This window comes from Aythya fuligula, chromosome 3 (assembly GCF_009819795.1).
Source record: "Aythya fuligula isolate bAytFul2 chromosome 3, bAytFul2.pri, whole genome shotgun sequence".
NCBI classification, from domain to species: domain Eukaryota; kingdom Metazoa; phylum Chordata; class Aves; order Anseriformes; family Anatidae; genus Aythya; species Aythya fuligula.
In genome coordinates this window covers 115,384,561-115,400,975 of record NC_045561.1, presented here as the reverse complement: position 1 = coordinate 115,400,975, position 16,415 = coordinate 115,384,561, and the positions used below count along the sequence as shown (strand labels likewise).

At 41.3% G+C, this 16,415-nt stretch overlaps 1 protein-coding gene across 1 annotated transcript in view; it reads left to right on the top strand.

Moving 5' to 3' along the window:
* Positions 1-16,415, top strand: part of PKHD1 (PKHD1 ciliary IPT domain containing fibrocystin/polyductin) — a 253,965-nt gene that overhangs the window by 136,872 nt on the left and 100,678 nt on the right. Inside the window, exons 47-48 of the mRNA XM_032185191.1 lie at positions 7,724-7,901; positions 8,404-8,599. Coding sequence (XP_032041082.1) covers positions 7,724-7,901; positions 8,404-8,599 — 374 coding nt within the window. The remainder of the gene's footprint in view (positions 1-7,723; positions 7,902-8,403; positions 8,600-16,415) is intronic.

Here is a 16,415-nt window from a genome sequence, read left to right as displayed (position 1 = left end):
TTAAAGGCAGTTAATGGATTTTGAGAGAGGAGTCCTGTTATGGCAAGGAGGGAGGGCAGAAAACAAGCAACCACTATTTGGTGACCTTGCTTGAGCAGGGGTTTGAACCAGATGACCTCTAGTGGTCCACTCCAAGCTAAAACATTCTGTGATTTGCTTGCATAGGAGGGAGACAGCTTGGTACACCGTGGTTACCTCTAACCCAGCAACCTCAGGTTCATTCCCTGACTCTGAGGACAACTGGCAAGGCTTGGCAACAGCCAAGTTATTAACCTTCTTTCTCTCCAAAAGATCAGGCAAGTTGCATCAGCGCTACCTTTTGGGAATGTTCCTCTGCTTGGGATTTGTCTGGGATAGGACTGGTTGATGCAAGCCGAAAGCATGACCAGTACCATATTAATAAGTTAAGAGTAAAATGTGGACAACTGAAAGCTAGAGCCCAACTCTTTATGTTTGTGCTCTTTAATTTACCAGAGTACAATAACGTATTGGCACAATTTTTTTTTTTCTTCCCCAAAATGTGTTTAGAAAAATGATATATATATTTTTGTTGTTGGAGAAAAACCCTTGGAACCCTTTTTGTGATTGTTGTAGAAGACGAGAACATTAAGCATTTAGTGACTCTCTGTCCAGAATTTCTTCACCCAACAACTTCCAGGGTAACTGGGATCCATTTCCAAGGCTGCATTGCTGTAACAAAAGCCTTCTCCACGAAGTCCAGTTGAAAGTTAAACTAATGTGTCACTTAAACAACCTTTAAAGAGGGTTTTTATGTCTTTTAAAAATGTAATTGAAGCTTATAAAAGTCTTTATAAATTTATATGTGGGAAAGTTATTGAGTAGTCTGAAGAACAGCTTATGCCATGGCACAGCACAGCATGGCTGCAGGCTAGATACGGCTGCTCCAAATGCCACTGCTACCCATATTAGAGTGAAAATATGAGTCTCTATTAATATTAAAACAAATTTTCATTAAAAAATTGTCATAACATGATTAAGTGACTTTAAAAGTTTCTTCACATTATGCATAATTTTTACAAGAGGAGTGCATTAGAATAATCGGCAGCCAGGCAGCACCTTGCGGCAACGGGGACTCCAAACACTTTGCAACCGCACGCACCAGAAGGAAGTTCACCTCTTGTTCCCTTTTCAGTTGCTTTCCCCCTCTTGCTGGGGAAACCTGGGACTTGCTCAGCACCAGTCTTGTAGTTTGAGCCCTTTATTGCTTCCCTCTTCTTAGTCTGCTGCAGAGGAAAAGATTAACTTCTTCTTTATAGCCTTAATTCTTAAATCTGGTCTAATATCCTCTCCTGTAGTGCATGCATTCAGTTGCTGCAAACCCGGGCGCTGCTGATGGCTTAGAGTGAAAAGAATAGCATACCCCCTACCTCCGTGTCTTTGAGTCTTGAAGAGAGTTCAAATGGTTACTCTAGTTTTGCTTTTCCTTTGATATTTACTTACTGTGGTGCCTTCAGATGAACACCCGCCTGCTGTGAAACACCCTGACTGTCACCGTTTTTTTTTTTACTCAATGTGTACATGCTTAGCTGCTCTCTGGTCATGTATCCTCCCTGTGTAGATGACTGGATTCACACATGGGGCAGCATGTGTGCTCACTTGGCCTCATAACCCAGCCTTTTTCAAGGCTCCTGTGACATAAGGTGGATAAACAAAATAAGCAAATATTTAATAGTTGGCTTTTGAGTGTTCAGTCAACCAACACATCAGCTAAGCTTCAAAATTTTCTCTGTGTCATCCCACCAAAGCAGCTGAGAGAAATTTGGTACCCAGTAAAGGATCGACTTCCATTTATCCTGCAGTCTAGGGTAGTGGAAAGAAAGACAGATCCTGCTTGTGAGTAAAAAAGACAAAACATGTCCCTAAGCCTAGCCCTCAGCTTGACTATTGGCTGGGATGTTTCTGAGTACAGGGGGAGTATTTAGCATTGAGGAGGCATCTGATAGCCCTACACTTTCTTTGCTTGCAAGGAAAATGTTGTCAAGCTGTTGGGATGTTCTTACGGGACAGATAGGTCCAGGCTATGTCTGCTGGCAGGAACACTCTATCATAACCAAAGAACTACTAGCTATAAGATATTAGTAATTTGTAGAGGACTGAATGGGCAACAGAGGTTCACTAAAAACATGACCAAAGTATGTGCATCCAAATTTTCAAATCCATCTTGGATGCTTCAGAGCCCTTACCTGATGCCCACATCAAGCAGGGTGACAAAGTTGTCATCTACAGGTCTTTGCTATGCTTACGGTGCAAATATGTTTGAACTGCTTGCTTACCAGCCACATTGCAGCTCAGAATTTGCACCTGATTTTAGTTTTCCTTAAAATACCAGCCTGTAAACTGTAGAAGCTGGGGAACTGATTTAAGAACAAGGATGAGTTACATAGAAGCCAGAGCAGCCAACTCAAAAGTTGTCTTAAAAGGAGCCCTCTTAGCTTGTTGCTCACAAGACTCTCTGCTCCTGGGAGATAATCTCAATTCTTCTTTACTTCAAATTCAGAAAGCCTATTCCATAGAGGCTGCTCAAGAACAACGATCTAGTTACTTTCCAAAAAAACTGCTTGCAAAAGCTTGATGGGAAGGATTCCTAATACAAGGATGATTTGAATCAAATGCTTTCTCAACAAAGATGCACGCATTTACTGAAAGCAGCTGAAAATTCTGACTCTTGGCAATTAAAGTAAAATGAACCATTCTTGGGACTAGCATCAAACCTGTAAAGTGTTTGGTATGGCTATAATTTGGAATTAGCCTCCATTTGGCCAACAATAAATTGTACTGTTGATATAAACATTTGGTGTCCCATTTGAAGTTAGATGCTATATTGTTTCCTGTTTTAGGAGAGGGATAATCATAATGGATTATTACACAAATGTATCAAACAGAAAGCATTTAGAACTAAACACAGCGTCTGCCTTCATACACACAGATATGGACCCTTAGGATAAGTAAGCTAATGGTAAACATAAACAGGAGAGTTAATATTTGTTCTGCTTGATGTTGTTGATTGGTTTAACAAATCCTTTGTGGGCCATCTATGTTGAACAGTTCTGCACAATGCACTTGAGCTAAATTACATAACAGTTTATATGATTACAATTGGTAAATTGTTACTCAGACTGTAAAGTCCTATCTAGCAATCCTGCCATATTTCTAGAGCAAATTGCTCCTTAATTGAAACCTGCTTCAATATAAAAATACAGCCTTTCCAATGAGTCATCCTTTTTTTCCCCTTACAGTTTGTAAAGGCTTCCAGCAGTTTAAAGTGAGGGTTAATTTTGCATTAAGACCATTGCCTCCTAGTTTCTTTCAAATAAAGCCAGGGGAAGTTCAGGGGAAGGCTCTTTCCTCTGATAATGAAGCTCTCCATGTTAATGATGCGTGCAGGCTCCCTCAGATCCTCTGAATTAGAAATACTCGTGTGTGCGAGTGCTACTCTGCTTCATTAACATTAAGGAGAGGTAGATTGGTGGCTATTTAGGGCACAGTGAAATCGCTGGCTATTTAGGGCAAATGGAAATGGTGCTAATTGTGGCTGGTAATTCCATTAGTAGGATGCTTCCATTTTGGTGACTGTTTGGCATATAGGTGAAAAAATCAAGCCCGCTGACATCCTTGTAAGGAGAATGCAGTACCAGGCTCAGTGTTTTCTTGTACAAGTTTTCTGTGCATAGTTGCAGAGATTATTGGGTGCTCCTTTTTTTTTTTTTTTGGCATGGTGCACTATGTCAGGAGCGGGGCATGTGTTTGTGGGTGCAAGATGTGTGAAAAAGCAAGGATGCAACATTCCAGGGGAAGGAAACCCCAGAGGCTTCAGGCTATAAGATGCCAGGTAGTCTTTCTCTTTGGCTCCCTTTCCTTCCTAGGTCATGAACAAAGTTCCAAATGAAGGTCAGGGAACCTAGACTATCTTACTATAAGCCGTGCAAAGCTTTATGGCACTTTTTTTTTTTTTTTTCCCAAAGGAAAATTCTGCAATGAAGTCTCCTGGAATACCGGAAAGATTTATTTAATTTAACTGTACCCATCTAGAAGTTAGCTATGTAGTTTAGGATAGCTATTTGAGGTGACTTTATAACTTCACATCAAGGTCATGTCCAACTATCTCGGATTCACATTGCATTCACTAGTCAGGGAGTCTACCAGGCAAGTGTGGCATTGCAGCCTAAATTTCTTACACACAAATCAGTAGACTTGTATCCCTCCCTGTATCCCAGAAGGATTGTCCCTTCCTGGCTTTCTCCTCTGTCTTTATAGTTTCTTGGAAGTACTGTGAAGAAATCGCTGAGATGAGTGGTCAAAGCAGTCTCATCAGACTTCTCCAGCAATGAAGAACAAAAAGAGTAAAGAGCAAAAAAGTGAGGATCTATACTGCACAGAGGATGCGTCAGAGTCTCCGTCACTTACTGTGGCATTGTACACCTTTGTAACTCAATCAGGCAATTTCTGATGTGCACGAGAGTTTAATGCTGCACCACACTATATTTGGTATGCCACTGCTGCTAAAAATGTTTTCTTGAATACCTGTGCAGGTGCTGATAACTGTGGCGATAATGTGCTTGTCATTTACTTGCTTAATTAGCAGCCTAATATCCTGGTCCAGTTAATGCCTATAAGAGGAGGTTTATTAGTAGTACGAAAGCTGTTTAAGCCTTATAAACTCCTTCCAGTCAGTTTCATTGGTCTGCCAATATCTTCTGGTTGAGTGATTCTTTGCTGATTCACATTTCCCATGTTTCCCACTGCTGTTTCTCAGCTGAATGTTTCTGGGTAGTCAGAAAGCCCTTTGCCAAAGTGATAGGCAACAGAATAGAAAAAACAAACAAACAAACAAACAAAAAACAAACTGATTTTAAAAGAGAAAAAAAAAATCTGCAAGCAACCCTCCTCCAAGACAACTGCTTCAGTAGTTTTCTATTGTCTCTGCAGCAGCAAGGGGGAGCTGAGATGAAAATTACATGTACCAAAAGTCATGTAATGACTGCAAGATGATGAGCTTTAGCATTGTCTGTCTTGAGTAAGAGGGTTGTATCCAGTCTAAAGCACAGAGTAATATGCTAAGAGGGACTCTTCTCCCAAGCACTGAGTGATAAGACAAGGGGAAATGACCTCAAGTTGCGCCAGGTAGGTTTAGGATATTAGGAGAAAATTCTTTACTGGAAGGGTTGTGTGACATTGGAACAGGCTGCCCAAGGAAGTGATTGGGTCACCATCCCTGGAGGTCTTCAAGAAACGTGTAGATTTCGAACTTAGTAGCATGGTTTAATTAACTTCATTACTAGGTTAAAGGTTGGACTAGGTGATCTTAGAGGTCTTTTCCATCCTGGATGATTCTATGATTCCAGGATATCTAGTTGTGGGCTAACATTCTGACAGTTAGAAATACTGTTTCAGATACAATAAAAAGACTTTTTATTTTTAGCTCAGTGTCAGCTCAAATGCCAAAACTGACTAAGTGGACTAAAGGTGAAATCATCAACTTGCCTTGATCCTGCAGCAGCACTTGATTCATGCATAAATCTGCTGCATTCATCTTTATGGCAGAATCATGGCCCCAGGGTACTGTGGCAAGCCAGCAAGGCTTCTCCTCTGCTGGGAATGATATGCAGTCCTAGGACATGTATCCCTATCAATTCCCCACGCATAATATGTAGAAATGCAAGAAGTAGGAAAAAACTTGCAAGTTGTGGTTCTGCAGCTGAAACCACAATTTTCTTACAAGCACCTGTAGTACTGTGGGTGCATGGGATGGGAGATGCTGGTGATGATGGGGTAAAACTCTTTCTAGAATGGGAAGTCTTCAACAGGAATTATGGATGCTGCCATCAGAGTTCCTCCTGTATTTGTAGTGGTTTAGCCAGCCTCGCATCAATTCCTTTGCAAGCCAACTGGGATTATGCTCAGGATATGGAATAATCTCTGCCAGTTTCTACTGAGAAGGGTGCCACAATGAGATGCATCAAATTTTCAGACAAGCTTAGGCAGTCTGTGCATGTATGCACAGTAAGGAGACAGGGCCGAGGTTCTTAGGCTAGGATTTATTCTTCCTCACTTTTGGTATCAGAATGTGATTCCTCATGTGGAAATCTTGTTGCACAAATTCATTCAGGTCATGGAGAAAAAGCTACTGCAGAGAACATTTTAGCCCTCATCTTACATCCTCTGGAGGAGCTTGATGCTTCTCGTTGCCTCTAGAGGGAGCAGGTATGACTGTAGTTCAATGCTTAAAATTAAAAAAAGTAAATTCCAGCAGCTGCGACTTCACTCTTCCTATGTCTTTCATATATCCTGGACCTGGGTGTCGTGTACCAATTTGAGTGAAACAGTATTTTAGCACCTTCAGTCTTGAAGATATAAGCTACTTTTTCTCTGTTGATATTTAATGTGAATGGCATGATTCAGTTACAAAATAAATCCATCTGTGTTGCTTTATAAGTCAGTAAGGCCTTCTATGGTGTCTTTGGAGGCTGCTCAAAGACCTTCTCGGTCAAGTTCCAGATGTGGAGCAGTAGCACAGTGTAGCTAACCAGAACATAGTTTAAACCATAGTTTGTATCCATTTCAAGAGCTATTGCAGGTATGCAAGATGCTGAGGACCAGAATTAAAATCTTTGTTTTGAAGCAGCTTATGATCAGACATGAAGAGACGATGTTCAATATCTGAACATCAGAAAGGTTAGTGGCCTTTCATCTTCATCCTTTCCTTCACACAGTTTGTTGCCTTCAACAAATGAATTCCTCAAAGCAGAGTATTCTGTATTTTTACACATTACATTACGCAGCCTTGTATCTTAAGGAAACTCACAATAGTACTAGTAAGAAGTTAATCTGGCTAGAAGCTCAAAAATCAAGGTCAGTTTAGCATAATTTGAAAAAAGTGTATGTGCAGGAAAAAGATGGAGTCTGCCCCTGGAGAGGTAGCAGTGTAAATTTTTGGCCATACTCAAGGCAGGTAGTTATATCTATTCTAGCCTCACTGCATTATTTGCTATTTTTAGTAGAGAAAGGCCCCCAGCTGTCTTAATTTTAAAGGGTTTTTAGCCATTCAGAATATCATTGCTATTGGTGATATTTTCAGGAAGTTTTTCCTCTGAGTAGATTGGATAGGAATTAGGAGAGGAAAGTGCTAGTGGAAAAGGGGGTTGAGTTCTCATTTGGATGCTCAGCAGACACGCTGTACTAAATGTTCACCCACTTTGTGAAGTCTTTCATCAGTCTGCAGCAGCCCCAGCTTTGTACTGCATGCTGAGCCAGGCAAAGTGCAGCATTTTTAATTATACAGGATTTTCTCACCTTCAGCCTTAATAAAACTTCTGACTGCTTAAGTAGGACTAACCAGGAAACTCTATTAAACCATTGTATGAAGATGAAGATCCAGAAAGTTGAGCCTGAGGATCATGAGCCTGGTGGATGGGAAAATATCCCGGCAGTACAGGAGCTGTTACCCTGGCTATTGCCATTGCTCTGCTTTGGCACAAACCTTGCTGCTCTGTGCCTTTTATCTTCCACCCTTTGTCTCTCTTTCTCTCTCTCTTTTTATGGCTCTTCAGGCAGAGATCGTTTCTTACTGTGTTTGTAAAGAACTATACAAATGAAGTCACGTTCTGAGAGAGAGACAACACATACTACTGTAATTCAAATAAAAATAGAACTGTAAAGGTTGCAAAATGACATAGTTGTGTAATTTTTTTTTTTTTTTCTCCAGAAAAGAGGCTCCAGACATTCCCTATAATTTAACCGTGACTGACAGTAGGAATAAGACAACCACAGTCAATTATGTCCCTGATACTTTATCAAACCCATATGGCTGGATGGTTCTTCTTTTGGATAAAGAGACTTACATGCTGACATTTGACAACCCTTTGGTCAGCAAACAGCTCCAGGTAACACAGACATTTTTTATAATTTCTAAATTACATTTGGAAGAGATAGTCATGCTTTCATCTTTCTGGGTGGGCAGAGAGAGGAAAAAGAAGCATTAAGTGCACTCAAAAAATCTCTCTGTATTTACAGGCAGGGTTTAGATATGACGACCTAGTCTTGAAGCTCTCAGAAGTAACTTGGAGTAGGAATAAGATTTTGGACATAGTAGATGAATGTTCAATGTGGTGCTAAGAAACCTACAAAATTCGTATTATCTTGAGACATATCAAAGGATGGTTTTCAGAAGACATAGTTCTTCTGTATCTTTTAAGGTGACAAGGGAATTTTATCTACATTCACCATCACCTCCTACTTAATTTTCCCCACTCTCTTCCATGTTTTCAGTACACATTTTGCAAAAGAATATGTTGCACGTGTGGAACATCATCCTCTATTATACTGCGCTCTGTGGAGCTCTAATCACAGAGACAGATGTGTTTATTTTGGTTCCCCCTTCTCTAGTATTCAGTGACATTTAGCAACTTCACAACTGGGAATTACTTGCTGGTGGAGCACAAGGATCTTCCTGCCCATTCTGAGGTTATAGTGTCCTGTGGAAATAGGACTGGACAGCCACTCCAATCACTGCCTTCCTATGGTCATCATGGGAACTGTGACTGGTATCTCGACAGCAGACTGAGGAAACTAACCTACTTGGGTAAGTGCAATATGAGGGTTATAATGTCTGATGTCTTTTCAATTAAAGCCCCCAGGCATTAAAAAGCCCTAGACACAAGAAAGTCTTTAAATGGCCTTTCAATAAGCATGCAGTTCTCCAATAAGACCAATCAAATAGGTAAATGCATGCACATCAGGTCAGTATCTATCCGATCTATCTGATGCCTAATCTATCAAGAACAGGAATGTATCATAAATAGTGGGTGAGATGACATCAGTTGAATTTGAATTGGTGTTTTGGAGAGGAAAAGGCATTAAATTCCACTAATGATCTCTGGTGTCAGCTGGTCCCATATCACATGTATCATTAATAAACCATGTGCAATCTATCTAGGATAAGCCCACTGAAAGCAATAGGATTACTGAACAAGGATTTTTCCTGTAACTGTAAACTTTCAAAAGCATCATAAACCTTCACATCTGAGAGTGGTGGCTTTGTACACTGGATCATGAAGTATGGTGGTCTCTTCTTTAAGAAATTTGGGTATTTAATGTTATTTATTGGGATTGTCAATACGTTCAAATTTTATTTATTCTTTTAAGATGTGGTCAGTTCCCATAATTCCCCTTCTCAAGCGAGTTCTTTTCTAAGGGTCTAAGTTCTGTATGTAAAAGGCAAGGTAATGATTGTTGCTGTCATTAATAATAGTAGAATCTAGAATAACGAAGGCACTTCAGTGCCTTAGAGAGGCATAGTTTATCCTTTGTGTTCAACATACAGGGAAACTAAAGCATCAAGATGCTAATTTTCACAGAAACAGGGAGTTTTGTCACTGATGTAATCCATTCATTTTAGTGAATTGCTTTTGACTTACACTGTGGAGATGGCAGGCAAATGGGTTTTTCATATAGGATCTGCTTAGGAACAAGCAACTGGAACAATGACTGGGAGAGAGGAGAGGAAAACATGGCTGGAATGAAGGCAGGTAATCCACAAAACAGTCTGACAGAAATAAAAATTGAGGAGAAATGAGGAAGCCTATCCCTTAACCTCAGTTTGAGGGGTCATACTTGCCACATCTATCTCTGGTCCTGAGGCCAACTCGTATTGCACAGCTTGTGTCCATACAGCTTAACATTTTCTCTCTCAAAACAGGCTGGATGCACCCAGGCTTCAAATTAGGAAAGATCCCTGTCCTGTGCTAACTCCCAAACCATAATGGTCACCATCTGGGAGAGTGCACTGGTCTGGGCCAAAGACGTGCCAGAAAGTTGGCCAGCAATATTGCCATGCAGATTATTGGGAGCCAGTTCTTAGTCCCATAGCTCTGCCTAGTTTAGTCTGCTAGAGCAGATATAGCTGTTGAGTAGAGATCATGTTAGGTATCCACTGGAAAAAAATATTGCTTTTTAAAAATTACTTCAGTTTTCTCACAGTGCAAATTTGTTCTTGCAAATATGAAAGTCAACCTTTTTCCAGTTTGCATATCCTGAGTTGCAGTTTCATAAATAGAGCAGCATGGGAAAGCTCAGAAGATGCCATTTCTTGGTCTCTTTTTACTGTTGAAAATAGAGGAGATGATGGCCTTGGGAAGACCGGGAAAAGGTGATCAGGCCAGCATATATCACTCTTGCATCATAGATACATTCTTGTTCCTCATTTGCCTTCCTTTCATTCTGATTTTTATTATACGAAGAGCTCGATGTTGTTTCTCATTTTAATATAGAGAGAAACAATCACCCAGAATACACGAGGGAAAATTTATGAAAACACCTAACATGTATAATTCATGCTATGAACATTTTCAGCCAGGACTTTTATAGCAGTGAGATCAATAATTCAGTGTTGAGTACCTAATATCTAACACTGTTGGTAGGGTAAAAGCCTGGAATAAAGCGAACAGATTCGTAGCCCTGGTGTGCCGTTTAATTTCTCTCCTAATCTCTGTGCAGGCTGAGAGGGTGAGGATAATTAGCCATCAGAGCAGACTCGTGGCATGTGGTGGACTTTCCATCACTCAAGGTCCTTAGATGATAGTTGGGCTTCTTTTCAGAGAAATATGCTCCAGCTCTGTGAGAAGCTATTAGAATCCTCATGGGGCAGGATTCATGCTCCATAGGAGGTTGGGGACGGCTGCCACAATAGTCCCTTCTGGCCTTAAAGCCCTACAAGTCCAAGCACCAACCCAGAGAGGACAACGCTTGAAGGCCTGGCTTTCAGAACGCTTTGCCGCCTAACTCTGCAAGCTGTTTTTATTTTTTAGTTACATTTAACTATATGAAATAATTAGCCCACTAATTAATCCCGTTTACAAGCTTTGTCGGATTCTTCAGCTGTCAGTCATGCCTGAGCCTGGGGCCGGCGTTTAGTCTCAGCTCCCTCCTTCATGTGACTTGGTCTCCATGGCTACAGGCTGCATCTGCTGACACCCCACTCTCTATTTACTGCTTAATTAAGAATTTCACGCTCAGCCCTTATCTGCTGCTAAGAACAAGAACACACTGTTAAGAAACTCCAAATTTAGGCTGCTGCACAAGGAAAGCCTTTCTTGTAGTCCTGCCTGTGTGGAGCCTCTTTAGCTACCCTCTTGGCAACCGCGCTGCCACCCTTCAATCAAAAATCATTAAATGGGGCAGAGATAATGAGCATGTAGCATATCAAAAGGAGGATGTTTGCTCGGGCTAAGGAGGAAAAGCTGTAAGGACCCATAAGCAGCCGCCACTTCAAAGGGAGAAGGGGCCGATAAAGAGTCATTTGTTCCTGTTTGACTTATGTAAAAGGTCTGGTATGTTGGAGGCCCGTCTCGCAGACGCGGGTCCCCCCTCTCGGTGCTCGTGTGTCAGCAGCCAGGCAGCTGGGCGCAAACGGCATCAGCCCAAGCATATAATCACCCGACCCCGCGCCCACAATGGGCACTTGTAGGGGGTGGCCGGGGGAGGGCCGGGGGACAATGGGGACACAATTATTGCAGCTGCTCGGGAAGGCCATCATTCTTCCCGCACAACGTCGCCGGCCCTGGCGGGGCGGAGGGGAGAGCTCCGGCGTATTATTCATACGCCGACTTTTGGAAGCACTTTGCCGTGCCGGTGGGGTTTCGACAGCTGCTTGTGTCCCGCTTCGTTCTAATAATTGTACATTCTGTCAGGGGTCACCTTACTTTTGACCCTCTGCCTTTGTGCCCGCTGGAAAGCCTTTTAGGGCAAACGGCGGGGAAGTGGCAGGGGTGCGTTACATCCAAAATTAACGTCGGTAAATACGTATCAGATGCCAGCTCATTCACGGGCAGGCTCCCGAATTCACACAGGGGGAAAAAAGGAGGAGAAGGGGAGGGAAGACCTGATGGTGGAGAAGATATTGTTATTCAAACGAAGCGGGCAGCTGAACGAAGCCACCTTGGCCGGCAGCTCGCGTCCGGCTCAGGCGCTGTGCATGCTCCCCCCGTCCAAAATTGCCCAGCGACATGCAAGTGTTTCTCTTTGGGGAAGAAAAAAAATGTCTGTCTGACACAAAAGGCAAGAAAATGTACCGTATGGAGGGGATTAAAGGAGTTAAGTTGCCCTGATGCGTTGCATGCTCACACTTTTGTAAATGAGACCTTGGCGTGGCACAATGAAAGGGAAGCTGAATGGGGAGAAATAATTGTAACGGAGAGTGTTTCTGCCATGTGGGGCACCTATGCAGAGATCCTTTAACAAAAGTGCTTGCTGCTCCCTACATACATCACCCCTGTTAACCAACCCATGATTCCTTTTGAAAATAATCTTTTCAGACCATGCAAAGGGATTGGCATTCAAGGAGTAAGAGCCATGTTCACCACTGATGTAGGGTGAAGGGAAAGTGAGGATGCCAGGGCCATCTTGTGCCAACGGAATCCAAGGGCTTCAGTGATTTCTACATCAGTAGCTTTGCTCTGACATTGCTCAGTCTTTGTAGCATCACCCTGTTTGTCTCTGGGGCGCCCCATATCATAAAAGAGGTACTCCTCAAAGGTCACTGATGGGCTCCAGTGTGTGGCTTCGTAAATACCGATCCATTGTGGCTCAACCATGTTACAGGAGAGTGGCCTTCACATGATGTGGCCATGCTGTATCAAAACAAAACACCCTTATTGTAACAACAGAGGTGGAAAGAAACGTCACACTGGGACATCTGGGATATTTTTAGGAGAAATGTCCTGTGTAAATTACAATAATAACATTATGAGCTTTTTAAGTCTGTTACAAATATGAGCATATGGTACCACAGCATGGTACTGCTCCTTGGTTAAGGTCTCTGGGCAATACTAGAATTGGCTAAAAACCAGAGAGATGTTGTTTCCTTTTTGTTCACTTTTGAAATGTTTAAACCATTTTCTTTTGGAATAAAACAAAGTGTTGGCTTGCTTCATCTCCACATCCCTCTTGGCTTTTTTTTTTTTTTTTCTAAAATTGAACGGCTTGTCACAAACGTTATTGCAAACATCACTGAAAGGATTATCAAACTTTTTATTTACCCCAAATACATTTTTCAATAGACACAGCTTTTGTGGAGACAGGTCATCCTGCTGACTTTGCTCAGGCCGCTCATGTGTGAGTTGTTAAGAAGGCCTGAGGCCCAGCCTCCTATTACTGCTGTGTCAGAAGCAGGTTTGGAGTTTCTGTAGTTGTTAAAAAAATAATTTGATTATGCTTATTGTCTTTCTGAATTCCTAAAGAATGATCTAATTTCCATTTTACTCCACGGGTTGTTGTATCTGCTTTGTATAGGAGAAAAACAGGCTCTTAAGAATGGTTGTTTCTAGTATTAAAATACAGAAAATAAATAAATAATTTTTCTTCAGCCTTATTGCTCAGGGAAAAAGGGGAATCCTAGGTGAAAGACCTGAAAATTAATTTATTGGGGGTCTGGTTGTACAGGCATGACTCTGTTCTTCCAGCTTGATAAAATTCACCCCACATCAGTAGTTTCTACAGGTCAGTTGTAGAAATAAAGAAATGCCTTATAATTGTTTCAGAGATGGTCTTTTGACTGTGTGATATCTTCAGGAGGAAGCTCTTGCCTTCATCTCCATCACTGCAAATGCTAATCTGCTGTAAGGAGGAATCAGTCTCCACTAGCCCAGATATATTTTTACATCACTTCTCCTCACTGCAGTGTCCCCAGGATACCATATTTCTGGGTTTCTGCTCTAACAGTCCCTGGCAGATGGTGGCAAAATATCCTATCCCAGCTTCTCCAGTTTCTAGAGGTGTGTCTCACCGTGTTGTTGATTGTAGTGTCTAAAAGTTTTGATTCGCCTGTGATGTATGTTAGCCCAATTGATGTTAAATAGCATAGAGTTGCTTGTTATTTGTAAGTCAGGCTATTGGAGCCATTTATCCTGGTTTCAGCCCTTCCTAATATCCACAGGCAAAATTCCCTGTCACTGTAAAGCTGATAAAAGACTAGGTTGCTCCTCCTTCATGTTCACTCAAGGAGCCCTAAACCAGAAGAAAGTTACTGGGAGTATAGTCAAGAAGGCCTATATTTATGATTCACAGCCCAAGCATCCAGGAAGAGCTGTAATAAGACAGAAAATTGATGAGCCTTATAAAGGTTTTATACAACTAAACCCTGGAGCCTTATAACTAAATTTTGTGAAGAGTCACCTTAATTCAATGTTTACTAATGATGTCCTTCGTCTGTACTGCCTATATCTCTTCCTGTCCTGTACAGAAACAATAATAACATACTCAACAGCAAAACAAAACAAACAGAAGGACTATGTCACTGTGGTCTTGATTATTCTCCAGGCCTCTATCTTTCCTTCTTTAATCAGTTTTTGTGAGTTTTTCTGGGAAAAAGCAACAAAATGTTACTGATTCACACCCGTTGCACTTTATACTCAGTTGACATTAATAATTGTGCAAGTGTCAGGGCTGTAGAGAATTCAGCCCCACATTCCTGCATAGGGTATCGATGGCTTATAATGGTTTGAATTGTCACACTGTGTGGTTGGATGACACTTCAAATATGAGAGTCTTTTGTTCTGCATCTGACTCAGAACACGGCTGCACCTCTTAACAGTTCCTTTCTTCACTGTGTAAGGGGACTGAACCCCTTTATGAGATCTATATAGCAAATCGATCAGATTTTATGTTCCCTGAGGATTTAATTAGAAGAACAGCTTTTCTCTCAACAATACATACATCCTTAATTAGATGATTGCACTTTAGTGCCTTCAAAATTAAGGGGAAAAAATAAAAAATGACAAAACCTGTTTATTGATAAAAGGGTAATGTCAGGGCTTGGTTTTCTCACTTTTCCTAACACTACTGTGTATTGATGTAACACCTTTGATTCCAAATTTGCCCTGCTACAATTGACAAGATAAAGAAGGCCACCATAAATAGAAAACAAAAGATCAAAACTGGCTTTCCAAGGTGGGTTATTGTTATTTGTGAGGAACCTCATGGTCCCAGACTGCTGGTCTGAAGGTGCTGCTTTCTCTCTCTTGCTAGTTGGGGTAGCCTAGAGGAAGATCTATGCCAGAGGGATTAACTTCACCTGATTGAGGTATCTAACAGTAGTTGTCTAAGCTTACCCTTCCCTCCTTTATAGAGAGAGGAGAGAAAGGTATCTCACTACAGCATATCTCATCCTTGATGTGTACAAAAAGATGGATGCATAGCTCTTTTGAGATACCTCCAGTGGTACTGTGAGAGTTCAGGCTGACTAGCTTGTCATCATTTAATGTTCAGTGAGAAGTATGCCCTTCGCAAGGGTTAATTTTGGGGGAGGTAAGTACCTATAGATGAGTATTGTCTAAAAGCTAGATGAACAATATGCTAAAGACTTTAAATTAGCATCTTCATGTCATTTTTTCCTCTCAGAGGTTCACCTTATGGCCACCCAAGGGCATGATGTTGTTCAGTTCGAGCATTGTGTGATGATCTGGGGCAGGTTGGCTTGAGTGAATATAGATCAAACCACAGCTACCATCGAGAGAGAAGGTGTCACTGAAGAACAGGGCTGAGGCACCTGATTACTAATTAATCAGACATGAGAAAAACCTCATGGAATCAGTTTCTGTTTAATTATGGAAGCCTCATTTGGCATAGGAGCATATGCTGCTAACTCAATCGAGTGCTTTCAACTGACATCAAATAGTAATTATCAGAAAGAATCAAGTTTTTTGATTATTCATACTAATTTATTGAACACTTAAAATTAATGAACCTCAGTTATTTTAAATTTGCTCAGTTGCACTGGGAGAAAAGGAGGGAGGTAGGGAAGGGACGTTCTCACAATTTGAATGTACAGAGACTTGTTTAAAGATAAAATAAGTAAATTACAATATGGCATGAGATCCCATCGGTGGGTTGATACACGTGTAGGAAAATTCCTGGTGTGTTCTGGAACTGAAGGAGGTTCTGACAATGGTTTTATTTATACAATTCTTCTACCCCCAAAAAAATCTTCCAATGGTATTTTAGGGTCACCATAAGGCGTTGGGCAGTGGACAGGAGATTTATGTGTTTGGCAGAGTGTTTCTATTTTAACCTACGATTGTTCCAGTCTGGTGACTGAAAGGAAATGCCTTTATATGCCACTGGAGCTGAAGAAGAGGTAGCCTTTTAGCTGGATCTGAAGCAGTTTTCTTCTGCTCCTCTTAGTTTGATTTGCATTATCCTGGCCCTTCTCCTGCTGACAATAAACTGGCAGAAAGGTTACAACTGTGATAATTGCTTCTGACCTCTTTTCACAGCACAGAACACAGGGTCCCTGTCTTCAGACTATAAAGTCTGACTAATTAAAGCATCTCTTTTAGATACCAGATTTGGGGGAAAAAAATCAAAACCAAACTACAAAATAAAAGCTGTAATTCGCTGTTTGA